The sequence below is a fragment of the Myotis lucifugus genome, unplaced genomic scaffold (assembly GCF_000147115.1).
Source record: "Myotis lucifugus unplaced genomic scaffold, Myoluc2.0 scaffold_91, whole genome shotgun sequence".
Taxonomy (NCBI): domain Eukaryota; kingdom Metazoa; phylum Chordata; class Mammalia; order Chiroptera; family Vespertilionidae; genus Myotis; species Myotis lucifugus.
The window spans coordinates 2,887,250-2,909,490 of NW_005871139.1; the positions used below are offsets into that span (position 1 = coordinate 2,887,250).

The window sequence follows — 22,241 nt, forward strand, 5'->3', positions numbered from 1 at the left end:
CCCTTCCCTCCCCTCCTTGTCAAGGTGCTTGACCACCCGGGTTTCTGCCCTTTGCTTCTTGCCTCAGACTTCAGGGACTTTCAGTTTTTCCGACAGGAAAGTGATGGAAAATGGAACTTAAGGTCTCCTCCCTGCCACTCTTGCTGGTTTCCATGGGGTTGGGGTGCAGGGAGGGGCTGGCCCAGGCTGGGGGGGGCTATTTTTAGCGGCAGTGGCATTCGGGTGCAGAGAGGAGATGAGTAACCAGCTTCCATGTGGTGGAAGGAGGAGGCAGTAGCTTTCATGCAGCTTTTGTGTGACTGGGGGGAGCTATCCTCCCCTAGCTCAAAAGGGTGACCCCCATCCCCTTAACTGTAGCCCAGGCTGCTGGTACAGCAGGAGAAAGGAATTTCTTAGCCATGGAAACGGCCCCTCACTCTGTGTTCTAGATGTTTGTCCTTGGGCACCCATGGAGCCCGCTCCCTGCAGCACGCTCTCTCACAATCCAGAATGTTGGGGTCATACTGTTCTGTGCCCACACAGCTCTGCTTAGCCTTATGGAGGATAGACTAGGGTGCTTATGCATTTATTTGCACCCTTTCGGAGGATGGAGGAATGGTGTGCTCCCTTGGCAAAACTAATCCCCTAGCAACTGAGATGATAAAAGTGGCCCGTTTTCCAGCTTAGAGCTCCCCGTCACCACTACCACAATGCCTAGCTCACTCAGCCCCCACCTGAAGTGGTGCTCAAGATGCTCACCTTTTAGGCTCATTCTGTCCTGGGGAGTTACATTCACATGTCCCCCCGACCCCACCCCCAAGCCTATACCAGGTGTCCCCTGATTCACCATGGTAATGTTAGTGGCAGCACAGCCCACGCCAACTCTTCCATGCAGAGACTTAGCAACCATGCCTGGCAACCATGGCAGCAGCTCCAGCAGAGGGGAGGGGTGTGGGGTGAGGGAAGAAAGTGTGTATGGCAATGGTTCCTGAGAAAGGGATCATTTGCCTCTCCTGAGAATAGGTGGGAATAGGTTATGAGGCTCCAAATTTTGTTCCTTGTCTTTCCTTCTGCTCCATCCTCAGACTCAGACTGGTTGGGTTTTAGCAGGGAATGGGAAAGCAAGAGATCCTAATTTGTTTTCCACTAACATACCTGCAGCCCTTTGGGATAGACCCTTCCCCAGAAGGGTTGTTTGGGGCAGACCAACTTAATTGAGAACCAGAGCAACAGAACACAGGCCTCCTGCTCCCGAACATGGACTTTTTAAAAGAACCCATATATCCCCTATCCCATCCATTGACATTCCCCCCCTCCTCCTTACACCTACCAGTTGCGCTGATGGCTCTTTGCTTGAAGGTGCTTCCCACCAGAGTACTAAGGCTTTTTAAAGTCCTTGCCTCCTCCCTAGACAAATCCTACTTCATGATGGAATGTGACCAGGAGACATCTGTCCTTTCCTCCATGCACTCACCCCCACACATATAAACATGCTCTAATTATAATAACTTGGAATGTCTCCCTCCCTCAAGTCTAGGAATGTGCTGAGAACTGTGAAGAGGTGAATGCAGAAGCAGGGGCTTCTTCAAAGCCAGGATGTAGCACTGGAAGCTGCCTTGATGCTTTCCCCGGGTTCCATCAGAAAGCCTGGTTTGGAGGAACCGATATGGTATGGTTGGGATCATTAGGGTTCTTGGGCAAGTGGGGGTAGGGGCAAGGTGCTACTCTGAAATCGCTCCTGGTCTTGGTATCCAAGATGGAAATGGTATAATACCTGCAAAGCAGTGGTGAGATGGTATCCAGAATTTGGCTCATACCCAACAGTCTAGGTGTCCTTATACTGTTTTGTTTTTTTTAAATATATTTTTATTGATTTCAGAGAGGAAGGGAGAGGGAGAATCATTGATGGGCTGCTTCCTGCAGGCCCCACACTGGGGATCAAGCCTGTAACCCAGGCATGTGTCCCAACTGGGAATTGAATTGTGACCTCCTGGTTCATAGGTCGATGCTCAACCACTGAACCACGCCAGCTGGGCTTGACTACTGTTTTGGCCCATATGGTTTCAGCACAGGGAAAGGGTTTGATGGGGTGACCATAGTTCTGCTGCTCCCCCACTGCATACCCTACAGCTCATTCTCACTTTGGAAATTTCAGGTTCAAAGACAGTGCCAGTTCAGCAAAATCCAAATACAGAGTCCAACCTTTTGATGGTGGCATGTCTCCGTCTACTCTCTGGAGACCTAACACTGTTATGTGCTTTTCCTGGGAAATCAGCTACGGTCCAGGCAGAAGGGAACGTGGGGGTGATAAGGATTGTAGGGAATAAGGTGAGAACAGTTTTTAATGGAGATTTAGAAAGGTAGTAAGTCTAATGTAGTGATAAAGAGCACGAGCTCTGGTGCCAGCGGGGTTCACATGCTAGCTCTGTACTTTTTACTAGCTGTGTTGCCTTGGGCTAGTTAGCCTCTCTGTGCCTTCGTTTCTTTTAAATCTATGAAACTGGAATATCTACTATTGTTCTGAGGAGTAAATGAATTAGTATATGTAAAGCACTGAGAATGATGGACAGTTTTCTATAAAGTGTGTTACTGTAATTAATGAGTTGAAGAAGCCATATGAAGTAGAAAGGCTGGAGCAGTAGTGACTGTCAACTACAAAAAGCAAACACTGCAATATCATGAAGAGGTTCCTGTCATTTTAATTAGGTTTGCCATGAAAAGCAATAACCTTAGCTAACCACTTTGCAGTCCTCCTCCACCCAATCCCACTTCTCTTCGTATGAATATAGCACAGGAACCCAAAGGCCTTCCTCCCCATGATCCTCCCCACTCCCATTATGGGAAGAAATGTTATGAAATGGACTCAGCCTCCCCCATAGAGCATGAAACAGGATGAATAAAAATATTTTTATGAAGAGTTGTGCTATGGTGGAGGGAGTCAGGGGCAGAGATAGAGGCAAAGACTGGATCTCGTAGAGATCAGAATTTGTCCAAGCGGCAGAGCCCATAGTTCACCCAGAATGGGGGCATGTCTAAGAGGACAGGGGCTGGGATAGGCTAGGCTGAAAGTTTTCCTCATGTGTGAGGATAGGACAGCTACAAATCCATTCTCCTTCCTTTCCCCATATCTTCCCTGGCTCTCAGGTAGAAGAAGGGAAGAGGTCTCCTGGGCAGGGAACAGAGTCACAATTCTCTCAAGATTTCATCTGTGGTTCCAAACTTTGTACAGGCAGTGAGTGGGCATAACCCTTGGTGCCACCTGACCCCTTCCCCTAGCTCAGGGCTTTTCTCCGCCTGTGAGCACCAGGGCCTGCAGGATGTCTGACAGTGAGACAATTCCCTTGACCACATCATTCTCATCCACCACTACAAGTCGGTGAACCTGCAGAGAACAACAAGGGAGAAAGGGATATTTAGTGCCAGCTTCAGGGAGAGCCCTTCAAGCTCTATCCTCCTTGCCAAACCCCAGCTCCTTTGGGGTCACTGGTCCCCCTACCTCTGCTTCCACCAGCCTGTTGATGATGGTCTCCAGAGTTTCATGCAGGTAGCACTTAAGGACACCCTCAAAGTAATGTGATCGATGTTGGAGGGCTTTGGTCACAGACACATCTAGGTTGTTGTAGGTCTTTTCTGCTGCCAGATTCTGGGGAGAGAGGGGAAGGTGCTTGCAGAGAAGCAAGGGAGCCAGCCCCGAAACCCTGAGTCCACCCAACCCCAAAGGGATTTAGGGCAGTTGTCAGCCATGCCCACAAGCCACACCCAGCTAATTCAATTATTTTTCATATAAAATCTGAAAGCTTGGAAGCTTCTTAAAACCCTTAGATCCCAGAAGAGACTCTTCTTTTCCCTCTCCACATCCAACATGCCACCCCTTTCCCTACCTCCCAGCCCCTCCCCAATCACTCACGATAACATCAAACTTGGAGTAGATGTCCACCACACGCCCTAGAGGGACAGAGGTAGCTCAGCAAGGAGGATCTGACATCCAAGACTCCCCCTGGCTGTAGGTAGAATCACCATCCTGGCTGAGCTAAGGGGGAAGCAGATTTTCCCAGAGCCACCCTGACTTCCTTGGAGCCTTCCCTCTCCTTCTGTCCACTCTCTCACCTTTTTCATCCACCACAGGCAGGGCCGAGACTCGGTGCTGTACGAAAATGCCCAGAGCCACGTAGACGGGGGTGGTAGTGCGGACCATAGCAATGTTGGCATAGGTGCCAATCTGTAGCTCTTCCAGAGACTTAGACATGAACTCTGGCTTGGGGAACTCAGTGATCTGAGGAAGGAACCATCACCTTGATTTTCAAGGCTCCCCATATCACCCTTGGATACCTTTCCAACCGAGTATATAAGAAGTAAAAACCGGGCTGAGGAGCACTTACAAATAATTTGAGGAACTTGAGGATGCGCTTGTGGGTGAGGATGTACAAGGTGTTGCCTGATTCTGGGTCAATAACTGGCAGCCTATGAATCTTGTTCCGGATTAATGAAGAGACAGCATCAAACAAGCTGTGGGAAGATGGGGGACAATGATAAGTTCCACAGTGCTGGGCCTGAGGCTGGGCCTATTTCTGCCCCTGACTCCCTCCACCATAGCTCAGCTCCTTAGAGTGTTTATAAATGGAAAACTGATGGTTGGGAGAAAGAAGGGGAGCAAGTGTGTGAATGCAAGTGTTTGGGAGTCTTTTCTTTCTTCTGCCCCTGAATCTTTGGGTATCTAGTGCTTTAGCTATGCTGATGGCAAGTTTCTTCCTCTTCTGAACAAACTAGAGGCCCGGTGCACGAAATTTGTGCAGAGAGGGGGTGTCCCTCAGCCTGGCCTGCACCCTCTCCAATCTGGGACCCCTTGGGGGATGTTAGACTGCTGGTTTAGGCCCTATCCCAAACTGACAGTAGGACATCCCTCTCACAATCTGGGACTGCTGACTCCTAACCACTCGCCTGCCTGCCTGATTACCCCTAACCGCTTCTGCCTGCCAGCCTGATTGACGCCTAACTGCTCTCCTGCTGGCCCGATTGCCCCCAACTGCCCTCCCCTGCTGGCCTGTTCGCCTCCAACTGCCCCCCTACTAGCCTGGTCGCCCCCTACTGCCCCCGCTGCCGGCCTGGGCGCCCAATACAGCCTGCTGTTCAGTCGTTTGGTCGTCCCTCACTAACCACCCTGGTCGCCCCACGCAGCCTGCTGTTTGGTTGTTACTGTTACTGTGATGGCATCCCGGACAATATGCATATTCCTCTATTATTAGTATAGATGGGTAGCTAGAACTTACCTGGCATTAGGAGAAATGCAGACAAGTGGTTTAAAGGAGTCCTGTAAGTATACCTCTGAAAGGAAAAAAAGGTTCACAAAATACCACCATGGAAAATCATTTCCCAGGAAAATTTCTATCCCTTTACCCTCTCACCCCCCACCCCCTCGCCAATTCTCTACATACCTCTCCAAGTTTCGATCTTGTGTTCTTCCAGCTCATAGATTTGTACCTGGAAGCAAAAGCAACAGAACTTGAGACGTGACCTCCCTGCTTCATAAACCCCTTGTGGTTTGCTTGAAATGAAAATGAGGGGCTTAGGCAGGGGAAGTGGTTTTGGTCATTAGGCTAAGGTCCTTACCAAGGCTGATTTGTAGTAGCGGTGCAGAATATTGATGAAATCAGTGATGGTCAGCATGCCTAGAGGCCAAGACAAGAGCTCTCAGCATTGCTCAAAGCTTTTCTCTGTGCCCAGCACAAGATGCCAATAATACTGTGTTCCAGAAACAATGCTTACCCACAAAACTTTGCTTCTTACTATCCCACAAAGGGGCAGCTCGTACACCATTAGTCACCAAAGCAAAGAAAGCTTTTTTCACCTATAGCCAAAAGAGTTATATTCACAAAGGGAAATTCACGGGCAGGACTTTAAAGGAACAGGGGTTGGGTATATTGGGAAAAACATGAGACTAACCCTATAGAAGGACAAGGATATTATCCTTGGGATGAGATAGGATGAGGGGTATTGAACCAGAGGTTCCAAAGAGGAGAAGGAAAAAGTATTTCACCCACCTGCAAGGAAGTGTCAAACACAACCAATTTGGAGCTTGTGGGAATCAGGTCATAGCAGCGATGAGACTTCATGAAGGAAGTATACACAGTATTGTTGGATTCTGGGGTCTCTGCATAGGGTGGGATAGTTAGTAGCTTCCTTCCAAGCAAAACACACAATCAAAAAGGCAGAAAATACAACAGTGTTGCTGTTGCTCAAATATTTAGAGCAGATTTTTTATAAGGCACTCTATTTTATCTGATTTGTTCCTACTATTCCATTAGGAATAAACCCTCTTAGAAACCATTTCATCCAACCTCCATTTCCAGGTAAGACTATATCTGTTGGTTCCTTGGCTGACTAAAACAGAAAGTCTACCAGTAAAATATTTTTCATTAAACTGTTGTAGTCTAAAAGTTTTTTTCTCATCTTTAAATCGTTTTTCCTTTCATATATTTAGCACATTTAAATTATCTTTTCTCAATTAAGATGTAATTAAACTCCTTAAAATTCAAGTATTCTTCTTCTTCTTCTCCTTCTTCTTCTCCTTCTCCTCCTCCTTCTTTTTCCTCCTTCCTCCTTCTCTTCCTCCTTCCTCCTTCTCTTCCTCCTTCCTCCTTCCCTTCCTCCTTCCTCCTTCCTCCTTTCTCCTTCTCCTTCTTCTTCTTAAGTAAGCTTCAGATGAGAACATCATGGTCCAAGTTGGGCCATTTCAGATTAACAAGAAGTTGGAGCCCAGTGCTCAATCAACCTGGACTAAAACACCTTGAGAGTCCGTCTTGGGATAACGCTGTGAATGAGAAACCATCCCACCTATTCCAGTCAAATGAGACTCTGGCTGTGTTTACCTTTCCAATCTTTTGATTTTAATTGCTTGGTCTAACAAGAGAAACAAGCCCCAAAATAATAGCCCCAAAATGCTCCCTGCTAGACTGTGTATACTTAAAAATACTACATTATTTATTTAATCCTTTCAACAAATCTGCAAGGTAAATATTGTCCTCATTTTTCAGGTGAGAAAGGTGGAAACAGTTAGTTCACACCATTAGTAAGTGAAGTGACAAGACTCAAACACAGATCTACCTGATTCCAAAGTTTACGTACTTAATCCTATGCCAGTTGTTTGTCTTTAACTTCTGTTTTTTACCAAAGTTATTCAGGTACACAGTTTAAAGAGTCAAATTGTTCTACAAATTTTGTCAAGAAAAACTGCCATCCCTGGCACCCGCTCCCTATAATAACCCTTACCCAGAGATGAGACCTCTTTTAGCTGATTATTTTGGTACTTTAAAAAATATATATATATATTTTAATTGATTTCAGAGAGGAAGGGAGAGGGAGAGAAAGATAGAAACATCAATGATGAGAATCATTGATCTGCTGCTTCCTGCATGCCCCCTACTAGGGATCGAGCCCATAACCCGGGCATGTGCCCTTGACCAGAATCAAGCCCCAGCCCGGGACCTGAAATCCACAGGCCAATGCTCTATCCACTGACCCAAACCAGGTAGGGCATTTTGGTACTTTTTTGCTCCTTTTTTTCACTTTTGGGAATTATCCATATCATCCAAGAAATATGAGAATTTTTTGTTCTCTTTTCTAACAGGACCCCATTACAGACATGCACCATCCATTCCCCTGCTTCTTCCAAAAGTTAAAATATAATGTTGGTTACATCAATATTTAAAAAATTTTGACTGAATATTCATTATTCAGAGCTAAAACAAATAAGTCAACTCTGATTTCTTTCTTTCACAACTTTATTTTCCCTAGAGTTAATAATTATCTTTTCATTTGCTTAATTTTCTATGTATAGTATTTGTAACTAATTCAATCATCAAACTTCACCAGTTCTTTAAATCTCCTTTTAAGAAATTCAGAAGCATAGTCCATCAATTTAAACTACACAAAGAGGTCTCTCTGAAGCTTTGTGACTGGCTCAAATCTGGGCTGGTTTGCCTGGTATGCACTGCTGTCACCCTGAAATCTTCTCTCATTACCATCAAGGGGACCCCTTTCACGACTCTCCTGTATTTGCTTTCCTTGTGTCCTGTATCCCATGTTTTCATCTTTTTGACTACTCCCTTGTTTTGGTGGAGCACATCTTCTAGTAGCTTCATGAGAAAGGGTGCATGGGAGGTAAATTTTTTGAGACCTTGCAGCCTGCAGATATCTTTTACATGTTCTTTGATTCAGAATTTGGATGGATACAGAATTCTAGGTTAGAATTTATTTTCCTGCAGGATGTTGAAGACATTGCTCCATTGCCTTCTAGCTTCTGGTATGTTCAGAGTCTGAAGCAATTCTGACTCTTTGTATGTGACTTCTTTTGACCGCTCTGGAAACTCAGGATCTTCTCTGTTTCCAGCATTTTGAAATCTCATGACAATTGTGCTTTGGGTGGGTCAATTTCATCCACTGTGCTGAATATTTAATGAGTCCTATCAGTATGAAAACTAATGTCCTTCAGTTTCAGGAAAAGTTCTTGAATTATTTCCTTGATCATTTTCTTTGCTCTGTGTTGTCATTTTTCTCTTTCTGTAACTCCTATTATTTAGATATTAGAATTCCTAGACTGACCCTTTAAGGTTTTATTTTTTGTGGGGTGAGTTTTTATTGTTGTTTTTAAAATATTTTTTTCCTCCTGTTTTCTACTTTGTTTTTTTTAAATATGTTTTTATTGATTTTTTAGAGAGAGGAAGGGAGAGGGATAGAGAGACAGAAACATCAATGAGAAAGAAACATCATTGATTGGTTGTCTCCTGCACACCCCCCACAGGGGATTGAGCCCACACATGAGCCCACAACCGGGGCATGTGCCCTGACCAGGAATCAAACTGGTGGCCTCTTGGTTCCTGGGTCGATGCTCAACCACTGAGCTACACCAGCCGAGCTCTAGTACTTTGATTTTTTTTCCACTTAAAAAAAATATTTTTATTGACTTCAGAGAGGGAGGGAGATAGAGAGAGAAGCATTAATGATGAGACAGAACCATGGATTGGCTGCCTCCTGCACGCCCCATACTGGGGGTCTAGCCCAAAACCCGGGCACGTGCCCTGACCAGGAATCGAACTGTGACCTCCTGGTTCATAGGTCGAAGCTCAACCACTGAGCCATGCCAGCCGGGCTTTACTTCTTTCATTTCTAATTCTACTTCTGGTAGATTTCCTCAACTTGATTTTGAAACCTCCTGCTTATTTAAAAATTTTTGCTGTCTTATATATTGTTTTTCGTCTTCTTTTTAAAAAATGTATTTTTATTGATTTCAGAGAGGAAGGGAGAGGGAGAGAGATAGAAACATCAATGATGAGAGAGAATCATTGTTCGGCTGCCTCCTGCACGCCCCACAGTGAGGATTAAGCCCACAACCCAGGTATGTGCCCTGACCTGGAATCAAACCCTGACCTTCTGGTTCATAGGTCGAAGCTCAACCACTGAGCCACTCAACCACCGAGCCACGCCCACTGGACTGCTACTATATTTTTAATGCCCAAGAGGTCCTTTTTGTTTTCTAAAGGTTTTAGAAAAAGAGTGTATCCTGGTACTTGTTTCATGGTGCTAATATACTCTTTATCTGAGTATGTATTGTTAATTTGAAGTTTTCTTCTTTATGCATTGACTTTCCTCCTCCATTGCTTTTTCTTTGTTTCTTTTCATGAGAGAGGCAGTTTGGATCACCTTTTTAAATAAATGTTAGAGGCTTTCTTTAGATCTCTGGTAATCCTTGGTTTAAAGAATTCAAACCATATTTTAAGAGTGGAGTCTTTAAAGCTGATTGTAAGCCCTAAGTGTGTAAATGAGCTTTGCTGACTGTGAGCCATTTGGATAGGGAACACTCAACACTTATATCTGTAGGGCTTTCCCTTAAGGGACTTCTGGAGAGGATTATTTATTCAATGCTGCGCTTGGAAGGTGAAGTCTTTCCTGTCAACATTCTGGAAACTGGAAGGGGGAAAAGGCCTGGGATTTTGGCATTAAGTCTAGTTCACTTCTCCTGTTTAGTGAAGTACCTCAGTCCTCAGCTGGACCCAAACCTCTCTCCAGACCTCCAGTCTTTGCCAAAGTTGGAAAGGGGAGTTGTCCAGCTGCACTCAATGAAGGAGGGAGTCTTGGGATCTGACTGCTTCTCAGACCTTCAGTGCTTCTTGGCTTTCCCCACTGCTAGTTTATAATTCAGCTTTCTCAGGTCTGCTAAGTCATTTACCACTCATCCGTCTGCTTTCCAGCTTTCAAAATTCATTGCTATGACCTCCTCTCTTGTTCTTCCTATTTTAGTGTATTTGTACCTTAAAAAATTCTTTGTTTATTTTAGTGGCTTTTTGTGAAGGAATGAAAGTAGATGTATGCATTCAATCCACCATTTTTAACTTGAAGCTCACCACTGGTTTTCAAATTTGAAAACTCACAGACTCCCAAAAAACATGTCTTTTGACATCAGTTTAAGACACATTACGCTGATAGTTAAATATTATCATTTTCAATCCACAGTAGAGGCAGCCAATCGAGGTTTCTCTCTCTATCCTTCTCCCATCCTCTCTCTCTCAAATAAATTTTAAAAATCTGGAGATTTACATACAAATCAAAATTCTTAGTTTCTTTTCAAAATCAGAAGATCTGACAAAAGTAGGTCTTGAATTCTGAAGAGTAACAATTGATCAGACCTGGATAGTTACTGCCTCCTTTTAGATGAGGCAAGATCTACAGGTTGTTGTAGTCATATGTACCCATCACTGCTTGGTCTATGTAGACAGTTTGAGTTTTTGGCCCCTGCCTTGGTGTTGATGCAAATGTACTCAGAAACATAAAATAGACACTGATACCATGTGGCAGTACTCAATTATCAAGAGCCATCCAGATAATTCAAAATATCACTATATGATTATCTTTTTTGGGATACCAACAAAATGGAAATGGAACATTAAAAAATTCTTGTGGAGAACTCATAAAATCTTAATAATATGTCCTAGGATCTTAGCCCCTATTTCAATCCTCTGAGAAAGTGTGTACTCCTAATGCCATAAATGTGTCCTTAGAAGACTTAAGAGTATTCCTGGCCAAAATCCTTTACCAGAGGTGCCTGTGAGTTCTGCCTATTTCTAGATGACCTAGAATTGGGCCATTCCATTCTAACCAGGTACAGTGCTGGAATCGCCTGGACTTTAGGGTTTAGTACCTTTATTCTAGATTAGTTCTAAGGGCTTTCAAGGCCTTTCTATAATTTGTGTACACTGAGCTTGCTGGATGATAAAAACTTCTAGTGGCATTATTTCTGTGCTACTCAGAAAATACCAGGAACTTCTAAAACATAGTTTGCCAGCCTAGAATTGCCTGTGGAAGTTTCCCTGTACCTCAAAAGTTTCTCTCAAGTGGTTTGATATTAATCATCCCTACTTTACCCAAGATTTATTCCTTGGCGATCTTGCCAAATTACTGTTCCTGGTTTATATGGTTTGGTACATTATCTGGTCAGCTTTGATTTCCCAAGGGGGACCCTGGGAGAGGTTCAAAAGCATTGCTGAAGTTAGCCTTGGGCTATTGCTTTCATACTCAGTTTCCTTTCTTCAGTACACTTACCTTGAGGATACTCATTTTCCAGAGCTGGAGAGTTATCTGAAGAAATGACCTGGAGAGACAAGAGAAACAAAGATTCAGGCTATCCTAGGCTCCATCCATTTTAGCTTAGCATTAGGAGAAGGGCTGGTAAACTGACAACTTCCTTTAAAGTGCTATATTATCTCATTTAATCTTCATAACCCTGAGGTAAATATTATTGTTAGCCTTATTTTCACAGGTTAGGAAACTGAGGTTTAAGAAATATTAAGCAGCCTGCCCACAGTCATATGGCTGGTAAGGGTGGAATAGCGATTTGAACATAGATCTGTGCGTTTCCAAAGCTCATGTCCTTATATACTATACTGCCCAGCGAAACATTAGGTCTTAAAGCTGAGACTAAAAATATCTGAGCTTAGGGCTGGTCCCACAAGATTCTCACAGGTCTACTTTATAAAAACACAGAAGCCAGAGAAAACACTCACTAAGCATAACTGTAAGCACCGGAATCAGGCATATACCTTACCATTGAGGGCCAATCTGGGGAGGATCCCAGCAGCTGTCTGTCAGAGTCAAAGTTAGAATGACTGAGGGGTGGATGAGCAGCATAAATGTTCTGAATGAGGGACCTCAGTTCTCTCAGCACCCTTGAGTGAAAGGCTGCCACAGCTCAGAGGATGCTGGTTTACCAAGTCTCCTTGCCCATGACAGTCTATTAGAGAGTGCTCTGAATACAGAGAAACCTTTAGAATCATCTCTATGCTCCCTCAAGTGGAAACATTTGGAAATTTCATTGTTATCTAGGAACCCAGGAGGGATCCTCATTTTCATCCACTGGAATCAACAGTTTGGCTCTATTTGCTGTGAGTAATATCCCCAAACTAACTTAAAGTCATACTTCACCTACATAGCTGCTGTAGTAATATGAAGTTAAAGGCCTTGGATTGAACATGGGAAGCTGACTGGTAAGCAGGGTCAAGTTGGCTGGATAGCCTTAAACTTCCCTGCCCCAATGGGCCAGGGTGAGGGTAAGGGGAAAGGGGGTAATCTCCTTCTCTGGGCTGCAAAAGACCATCAACTTGGCCTGGCATTTTGGCAACGCTATCGGAATAGCAGCCTCATCACTTGTAAGTGGGAGAAAGGGCTGGCTGTTTAGTGCTAAAGATACATGGGCTCTGGCCAGGTAGCTCAGATAGATTTGCGGTGGAGTGCGGGAAACGTGTAAACTCGGGCCGATTGTAACTGCGTATTACCAAATATTTGTTTGTAATCCACCCTTTTGGTGGATGGAACAAAACCAAAAGACAGAGCCATCTTATATTTTGGCGGGAAATTCACCCGCACTCCAAGTGTTAAGAAAAAGATACACACATGGTATATAATAGTCTCACAAAAATCTATATACAAAGCCACAGAAATAACTACTTGTAGAATTATAGCCACCATATAATATTTACATACCAAACTGTGCTACAGTTATTTTGTTCATTATCTATCCAAACAGATTATAAATTCCTGGAATCCTGGAACTATTTTATACTTATTTATATCACCCATACCATCTAACATGGAGTTCTGCATATTGTTTTTATTTTTTAACTTTCAAATTGATGATAATGATGCATGCTAATATGAACAAAGACCTAAGACTAAGTTACAGAGAGAAAAAAGAGACATCCAGCAAAAATAGAGACACAGATAACTACAGAAGAGAGTCAGACACAACTGAATATGGCTTTATCTTCCTATCCCTCCACACAGGAGTGGGGTAATTATGTCCATTCCCCTCAACTTTTTTTAAAATATATGTTTACTGATTTCAGAGAGGAAGGAAGGGGAGAGAGGTAGAAACATGAATGATGAGAGAGAATAATTGATTGGCTGCCTTCTGCACGCCTCATACTGGGATTCAACCCGCAACCCGGGCACGTGCCCTTGACCAGAATCGAACCTGGGACCCTTCAGTCTGCAGGCTGATGCTCTATCCACTGAGCCAAACCAGCTAGGGCTCCCCTCAACTAATAACATAGGGGGCCTGGCCAGCGTGGCTCAGTACTTGAGCATTGACCTATGAACCAGGAGATCATGGTTCGATTCTGGGTCAGGGCACATGCCTGGGTTGCGGGCTGGATGCCCAATATGTGCACTTGCCTGGATTGTGGGCTCGATCCCCAGTGTGGGGTGTGCAGGAGGCAGCTGATTAATGGTTCTCTCTCTTCATTGATATTTCTCTCTCTCTCTCTTCCTCTCTGAAATCCATAGAAATATATTTTAAAAAATAATATAGGGGACCTGAGAAAGTACCACTGTACTACAAAGTACAAAATATTAGTAGAGAGGCACAGGTTAGATCTGACACATAGACTCACAATTTCTTTCAGACTCCTGATCCACATTTCCAATTGTTTGCTAGCCAACCACAGATGTCACGGACTCTTCAAATGTTTCAATGCAAAACAGAACAGCATCTCTCCCTTCAATCCTATTTACAGTGATTCCCATATTTGTTTTTGGCACTGCTCTCCTCCTAGGTGCTTAAGAACTGTAATCTTGATTCCTCTAAGAATGAGCTATGCCAACATGTCTGCTTAGAATCACAAGAGCAGGGCATGACCTAAACCTATCCTTAACATCTATCAGCTAAGCTGATGTTTCTATCTGTCTCCCTCTCCATTCCTCTCTGAAATCAATAAAAATATATTTTAAAAAATAAGTGATGAGAATCATTGATTGGTTGCCTCCTGCACGCCTCACACTGGGGACTAAGCCCACATCCTAGCCATGTGGCCTGACTGGGAATTGAACAGTAACTTCCTGGTTCATAGAGTGATGCTCAACCATTGAGCCACGCAGGTCAAGCTATCTCTTCTTTAATTCTTCTTTCATGCTGTTACCACATTCTTTTGCCAGCCAAGCATCTCAGTTTTGGGAGAGACTTTCATCTCTAGCAACTAGGAACTCACTACTTCCTGAAGATCCATCCACTTACAGAACGCTGTTAAGAACATTCTTGCCCTAGCCGGTTTGGCTCAGTGGATAGAGCATTGGCCTGTGGACTGAAGGGTCCTGGGTTCGATTCCGGTCAAGGGCATATGCCTGGGTTAAGGGCTCAATCCCCAGTAGGGGACATGTAGGAGGCAGCCAATCAATGATTCTCTCATCATTGGTGTTTCTATCTCTCTCTCCCCTCTCCCCTCCTCTATGAAATCAATTTAAAAAAAAAAAAAAAAAAATATATATATATATATATATATATATATATATATATATATCCATCCTCATAATAAAAAGCCTAATATGCAAATCGACCAAACAGTGGAACAACTGGTCGCTATGACACACACTGACCACCAGGGGGCAGACGTTCAATGTAGGAGCTGCCCCCTGGTGGTCAGTGTGCTCCCATAGGGTGAGCGCTGCTCAGCCAGAAGCTGGGCTCATAGCTGGCGAGCGCAGTAGTGGTGGCGGGAGCTTCTCCTGCCTCTGAGCCAGCACTAAGGATGGCCGACTGACGGCACCCTGGGGGGAGTGGGCCTAAGCCATCAGTTGGACATTCCCCAAAGGCTCCCAGACTTCGAGAGGGCACAGGCTGGGCTGAGGGACCCCTACCCAAGTGCACAAATTTTGTGCACCAGGCCTCTAGTATATATATATTAAAAAGAACATTCTTTAATCACACTCACTGCCTTGCTCATAAATCTTCATGGGTTCCCTTATTACAAAACAAAGATCAAACTTAGCAAGGTATGCAATACCTTCAACCGAACCTCAGCCTGTTTTCCCAGTCTTTCTGCCTCACTGTGACCCAAATCCCAAACTCCAGCAACATTAAGCCACTGGCTCTTCCTCAATTAATCTCTATATACCTGGATTTTTATGCCCTTGTTCACACTGTTCTCTAAGCCTGCAATGTCCTCTCTCAGGTTCACAGTAATTTCTCCCTCCTCTATGCTTCCACAGTCCTTTGTTTGCCTCCTGAAAACAGTATTTATTATAGTCTACCTTAAATAACAGCTGTCACTGGCTTGCCCTCAGCCCCACTCCAGTTAGGCTGAGCATCTTCAAAAACAGGGGCTTTTCTTTTTCTTTTTAAAATAATTTCTATCCCAAGAACCTAATCCAGTACAAAAAGTGTGAGGGTTAAGTTATAAAATCTATATAAAAATACTTTGTGCCCTGCCACGGTGGCTCAGTGGTTGAGCATTGACCTATGAACTAGGAGGTCACAGTTTGATTCTCCATCAGAGCACATGCCGAGTTGCCGGCTTGATCCGTGTGGGGCATGCAGGAGGCAGCTGATCAATGATTCTTTCTCATCATTGATATTTCTCTCTCTCTCCCTTCCTCTCTGAAATATATATATATATATTGAAATGACTCTCTTGCCTAGGGGAGCAATTGCAAATCACTTTACCACTTTGGTTTGTTTTCTTCTTTATAACCTGAGGGACATGACCTCTCTGCAGGTAGAGAAAGTATACGGTAAAATAATTGCTCTGGGCAGATAACTGACCCAAAGAACAGTGAACCTGCAGCCTGTACACAACTACAGTAGCAGGTGATAAAAACCAAGATAGGAAGAATTACTCTGCCGGACAGGAGAGGGAAGTGAATGGGAAGGGTTCCAGAGTGCTAGAAAAGGCTCCTGAGAGTGAGGGCGGGTCCCTGCAGCAGGCAGTCTGCAGCATCCCGGGAAGGATGGCGGCCCTGCCACAATTGGTCAATGCCTGCTCGCCAAGAATGAAATGCCAACATGCCTGCTTGGAATCGCAGAGCTGGGCATGACCTAAAACTTGTCCAGGGACACAGCGGCCTCTACCACTGAACAATCCCTCCTTTAGAGAAACCCCACTCTTCAGTCTTATTAAGGGAATGTGAGCTCGTTGGACACCTTGAGGCAGTGTGTCTTTCAGATGTCCCTCCTGCCAGGGATCGCAGCGATCGCACTTAGACAACCAGGGCCAGGTGATGCCTGCAAGCGGGGGACCCCCCGCCCGCCTCTCACAGGAGAGCCGAAGCACCACCTCTGCGGGGCTTGAGGTGCTAGGACGAAAGGAGTCCTGAAATCGCCAGGGTGTGCGCGGAATTTGAGGAGGGAGCTGGGTGTCACTGCCCGCTCGGGCTGGGAGTAAGCGCGCGGCCCAGACCCCGGAGGTGCGCCCGGCGAAGGATCGGAGGGCCAGGGTCACGGACAGGACAGACACCCGGCCTCTCGTTTCCTGGGCACCGGCGCCCGCCCCTGCCCGGCCTCCCAGTCCCCTTTCCGCGCTCCTCACCGTCTCCATTGCAGGAGGCGCCCGCTGGCTGCGTTCACTTTAGAAGTTCGCTGGGGAAGGAGGGAGGCCCCGCCCCACGTCCGGTACCGCGACGCCACTTCCGCTTGCGTCAGAGCAAACGCCAGCAAGGGCGGAAGGCGCGGAGCGCACTTTTCCGGCGCGGCCCGGCCTGGAAAGCGCCCTCCCCTGGGTCCTCTCGGACCTCACGGGTCGGGCTGACGGCGAGGGTGACGGGACGGAGCCACTTGTATTTAAAATGTTCTCTTTTTATTTGTCGTTTAAAAACAAACTTGGAAGAAGCAAAATCCAAAACTTGCCCTTTGCCTCTTGCAACATAAATTATGTACAGTTCAGAATGATCGCTGATACAAAACATGCCAAGGACGGGGCGCTGGGGGTGGAGGGAGAGGGCACTTTAAAAGGGAATCATTTCATCCGCTGTTACGAAAGACCAACCTTGCTGTACAGGATACACACAACACAAAATAAAGTCTTCACGGGATTCACACTTGTCAGCGATTTATTTTTTTAAAAGGGGGAGGGTCCTGGAGGTGAGGGGAGAAGACTGTAAAGGGGAAAAACTGAAAATTGAATATGTGCAAGTGTAAACCAACCCAAAATACAAACACGGGGGAGGGAGGAGGAGGGAATTCTGATGCAATTATACAGGCGGGGTACTTAAAAAAAACACCAACAACCAAAATTCCAACCTTGTAACTTGGGTCTGAGTTAGTTTATATAAAAATTAAAAACTGTATAAGGTTTCTTTACTAAATTCTACAGGACTATCGGATACCTAGCATATGCTTACAAAGTCTGCCCCATCCCCTTTCCCAATCCCAGGGCCCAGGCCCCAACCAGAGCCTGACTCACAGGAGCCAATCTCCCCATCCCTGTAGCCTAGACCTTTTGCTCTTGGAAATGGCTTTGGGAGCAGCAGCCCAGTCTCCCCACTGTCTGATTTAATTACAGTGGTTTCTGTGAGGGTGGAGGGATGTTATTCTCTTAAACATTTGCAGCTTGAAACAGTTGAGGAAGCAGCTTAAAAAAAAAAAAAATCTCCCTACCCCCATCAATCCGCAATCCCCCAATTCAAAAACAAACAAAAACAAACCTAAAATCACAACAGCGACTGTGCTCCCCTTCCAGCAGGCCCACCCATCCACCACCAACCACCAAGCCCATCCCTACACTCCATACATTTGATTCTTGAAAATATTAATTACAAAATGCCCTTTGCCCACAGCCCCTAGGAGAGAACTGCACATAAGCTTCATCTTCATCCCCACGGCTCCCTACCACACAGGGGTCTGGGGCTTCCCCCACCCCCTGATCTACCCCTACCCCAGGAAGAGGTTCAACTGCAGCACAAGCTTGGGCAGAAAGGGGAAGGAAAGGGAGGCAGGGAACCCATCACCCTCTGGCTCCCCCTGGGGCCAGCTCACTTTTGTGCGTTATAACGTAGTCCAACTATACAATAGGGGGTGGGAATTGCCCAGCCTCTATACCCCCATCTTACAGCAGTCACAGCCAGGGGGTGGGGAGGAGGGAGTGAGGAAAAGGGCGGTAGGTTGGGTAATGGAGGGGGCCCCCCCACAAGGGGAGCTCCATGTATCCGCCCCACACCCCCCTACCATTTATAAACTGGTTTTGTAAAAAGAAAATAGATATATTTATATAGAATATATAAAGCACAAAAATTAGTAGTTTTACATTTGCTCTCCCCGGGGGTGGGGGGAGAGGGGAGGGTTCTCACCTCCAGCCGGCTCCCCCATGCCCCACAAGACTATGTACAATCCCATGTATAAATAGATAAATACCCCCCACCCTCCCCGCGCTGACACTAAGCTCCCCACCCCCACATCACCACCCCTTCCCACCAGACCAGCAGCAGTTTGGTGACTGAGGGAAAGTGGGAGCTCTGGGCCACACCCTGCCTCACTGGGTATGGGCATGCCACTCAGGGATAGCCCTCACCTCTATCACCCACCCACCCCATCCAGGGGCTGGAGGGCAAATGGGCTCATGATGGGGTTGGGAAAACAGGAGGGAAATATCCTGGTCCTAGGTTTAGCACATCCCTCCTACCCCCATGTCCAGATGGAGAAGGAAGTCCTAGAGCAACTAGGGGCCAGTCATCCCCAATCTTCATCATCATTAGCCTCAGCCGCCATCCCATGCCCAGAATTAAAAACAAAGATGGATTTTTTGTTGTTGTTGTTTTCTTCCTCCTCCTACCCCCTTCCACCCACTCAGAAGAGGGCAGTGAGGTGGGGGAGAGGGTTGGGGCAGTAGGGGGCTTGGAGAGGGTCTCACATTTCAAAACAGCAAAAAATCCAACACTTAAATGAGGTAGGTGTGGGTGTGGGGTCTCCTTGCCCGGCTTGCCTGGCTTGCCCTTCTGGGCAGCTGGGCGCCTCTTTCCCATTCATGTTGCATTTGTCAGAGTGGAAAACAAGGAAACAAAACCCATAGAGAGAAACACAGAGGATAAGAGGGAGACAGAGACAGATTGAGAGGGAAGGGGATGGGGGTGAGGGGGGGGGGGCAGGACCCGGCAGGCAGGGCCAGGTGTGAGACCCGGCCTTTGGGATTGTCAAGCTTAGTCAAGTCTCTTTGCAGCCTTGAGTTGGGCCGGAGAGGTCAGTGGGAGCAGCAGGGCTGTGAGGCCCGGCCACACATCGTCCTCCCCCCTCCCTGCTGCCTCCCAGATGCTTCTGGGTAGTTCCCGGCCCATATCCCCCTCAAACCTGAGATGCCCAATGGCTGCTTCTGTCTGGCTCCTCCTGGAGCTGGGGGCAGAGATGCCAGCCTGGGGGCCGATGGCAGGGAAGAGGGTTATCCCTGGTGCCCAGGGTGGGCTTGGCCTAGGGCCCTCTGCCCCAGCCTCCTGCTCCAGGGGCTCCGGTCAGCCGGCAGCCCCAGCCCTGGGTCCTGGCTCTGGCCGCTACCTCTCTTCCCTCTCATCCCTTTCAGGGAAGAGGTTGGGGGTGGAGGGACTCCCCTGCCTGGTAGCCTCAAAGCTTTTTAATTCATCCATTTCCGACAATTCCAGGCTCCACAGTGGCAGGGGATCTTGTGCTGATCGTCCTCAAAGTCAAACTGATAGTCATAGGTCAGCTGTTAAGAAAAGAGGGCAGAATCAGTACCAGCCCTCCAGAGGAACTGGGGAGGGCAGAGATGATCTGATCTGAGGGCAGTGGCCTTGGAACTTGGCTCTGGGGAATAACAGAGAAGAGAAAGCTACTTTGTCACTCACTCATGATGCTTCCTCTTACCTCCTCTCCTTTGGGGATTCGCCGGCTGGAGATGATGATGATTTTATCCTCTTTGTCAAATGTCACAACTTCTGCCACACAGTTAGGGGCACAGGAATGGTTAATGTACCTAGGCAGTGGGACAGAGTCAGGGATGCCACATGATGAACTTGGGATGATTTTGGTTCCTTGTTGGCCCACCCCCAGTGTATCACCCTCAGAGACCCCTAAATCCCTCCTTCCTAATTCCTCTCACCTGGCAGGGCCTCCGGTCAACGTAGCATCAATCACATGTTCATTGTTTATCCGGAACATGTAGATACCTCGATTCTAGAAAGGCAAAAGTTGCAGAAGGGGCAAGAGTATCAGAGAATGGCCACGGTGTGGTGGTGGGATCGGGTAGCAAGCTCAGGCAGTGGGCTTCGTTTCTTCTTTTTCCTTTCTCCCACCTCTCACCTCCTCCTCCCACAGCTTTCCACCTGACCCCCACACTACTCCTTGTTCCTTGGCTGAGTGTGGACCATGCACCACGATGGCCCCTCTGTCAGCCCATACCTGCTCCTCATAGATTTTCTCCCGCCGGTTGGCCACCTCGTTGCGAATGATGGTGCCAATGTACTCAATGACCATTGTGTGCTTTTCTAGGTCCTTGGCTGCATAAAGCCCCAGGCCCTGGATGCGGGAGCGAGCCAGATACACATTGTTCTTCCACTCAGTGCGCAGCCGCCGATATTGAGATGACTTGGAGTGCACAAACTGCTTGCTGTACGGGGTGTTAGTCTCGCCTGTGAAGGTGCTCTGATATGCCTTGGACATGCTGGTGCTGTTCAGGGTGTGGGGCCTGGGAGGTGATACAGTGCATGACAAGACAGCTCTCCCTCAGACCAAGCACACACCACCTGCCTCCTCCCGGGGATGTGCAACATGCCAGTTACGGGCATGTGCTGCCTTGGGAATAGAGTGGAGGCAAATGGGTCTTGGTTTTGATGAGGTAATTAACTAGCTATGGGGACCCTTCCAACACCCTGGGTGGCACAGAGATGGGGGGTGGGGAGTGGAGTGAAGGGAGGCACCAATTCCCCTACACTGAGCCCACTCTCCCATCTCCTTGTCTTCTACCACCCTCCTGTCAAACTGTGCTTAAGGCCGTGCTCTTCTGGGAGGAATTCCCCAAGCAGCCCAGGCCTGTAATTTAAGTTCATGATTTGCTCAAACGTCTGAGTCCTACCTCCTGCACATACTGGAAGCCCTGAAAATGGGGGCTGTGTCTACCACATTGGACTGGATTTGAATTAAAACTAGCTCTGAATTCATAGCCAAAAGGTGGCATCCTTTCTTCAGACTGTCCCCTTTTCTAACGTAACATTGGGCTCTATGCAGATGGCTCAGTGCAGGGGAATGACTGCTGCCTGACAGGATCCTTTTCACCACCCTAGGGCACCAGCCAAATTCTTCCCCATCCCAGAGCAGTGGTTTTCAAACATTTTTTACTCTTCTTTCTTTAGCAGAAATCTTTTTTTTTTTTTTTTTAACAAAATGTTATTGGAACTCCAATACATAAACTAGATGAAAATGAAATTCTTCTGGTTGAATTTGAGGAAGGGGGAGTTATACATGGGGAGGGCCAAGTTCTGCCCACTCAGTTTGTGTGTTCCAAAACTTTTTGGAACACACACAGTTTGAAAACCACTGTTATAGGGCATCAAGGACGAGGGCTGACTGGGGTAGAGTCGGACACTCTACGACAGCCTGAGGAGTAACCGAAGGCCTTCACAAAAGCCCTGCTACCGTGAATTCTGCCTCCCTCTACCCAGTGACCAAGGTCAGGCTACTGAGGAACACAGAAGGAACAGGAAACCACAAGTCAACATGTAATGTTCTGGTCCCAGCTGTGACCTCTGTCTAGTCACTTAACCTTTCTGGGTCTCAGTTTTCTCAGCTGTGAAATGGGGGTCATACCACCTGCCCTACCTACCTCATAAGGTTGTTGTGAGGATCAAATGAGATAATGGATGTGAAAACGCTTTGAAAAAAAAAGTATAAAGTGCTATACAAATTTAAGGTTTTATTATTTTTCTATTATATTTCTAATTATTTACTTTTGAAACCAACTCAGCCTGGGGAAGGGAAGGTGACCCTAGCACTCACGGGGCATCTGAGG

The 22,241-nt window shown here is 46.5% G+C and overlaps 3 protein-coding genes across 6 annotated transcripts in view; all 3 read right to left on the reverse strand.

The window, feature by feature from the left end:
- The window catches only part of DDN (dendrin), a 5,267-nt gene extending 3,070 nt beyond the window's left edge, over positions 1-2,197 (reverse strand). Inside the window, 1 exon segment of the mRNA XM_006109562.3 lies at positions 2,121-2,197. Coding sequence (XP_006109624.2) covers positions 2,121-2,197 — 77 coding nt within the window.
- Positions 2,198-2,655: 458 nt separating this feature from the next.
- PRKAG1 (protein kinase AMP-activated non-catalytic subunit gamma 1) lies at positions 2,656-16,921 on the reverse strand. 4 transcript variants are annotated; one of them, XM_006091511.3, is made up of 12 exons: positions 16,824-16,921; positions 11,572-11,620; positions 6,018-6,127; positions 5,743-5,824; positions 5,587-5,645; positions 5,412-5,457; positions 5,247-5,301; positions 4,359-4,485; positions 4,087-4,252; positions 3,887-3,924; positions 3,476-3,622; positions 2,656-3,361 (listed from the first exon to the last, which is right to left on the reverse strand). In XM_006091511.3, the coding sequence occupies exons 1-12, from the start codon at positions 16,830-16,832 to the stop codon at positions 3,257-3,259; spliced, it is 993 nt and encodes a 330-aa protein (XP_006091573.1). In that variant the 5' UTR covers positions 16,833-16,921; the 3' UTR covers positions 2,656-3,256. The 4 variants fall into 4 exon arrangements, with proteins under 4 accessions (XP_006091573.1, XP_023612093.1, XP_014313690.1 ...); XM_023756325.1 differs by having other exon boundaries at positions 6,018-6,152; positions 16,824-16,914; XM_014458204.2 differs by having other exon boundaries at positions 6,018-6,156; positions 16,824-16,900.
- A 150-nt stretch (positions 16,922-17,071) lies between these two features.
- Positions 17,072-22,241, reverse strand: part of KMT2D (lysine methyltransferase 2D) — a 40,094-nt gene continuing 34,924 nt past the window's right edge. Inside the window, exons 53-56 of the mRNA XM_006091577.3 lie at positions 20,636-20,921; positions 20,337-20,410; positions 20,102-20,210; positions 17,072-19,943 (exon numbers count right to left, since the gene is read on the reverse strand). Coding sequence (XP_006091639.1) covers positions 19,851-19,943; positions 20,102-20,210; positions 20,337-20,410; positions 20,636-20,921 — 562 coding nt within the window. The 3' untranslated portion in view covers positions 17,072-19,850. The remainder of the gene's footprint in view (positions 19,944-20,101; positions 20,211-20,336; positions 20,411-20,635; positions 20,922-22,241) is intronic.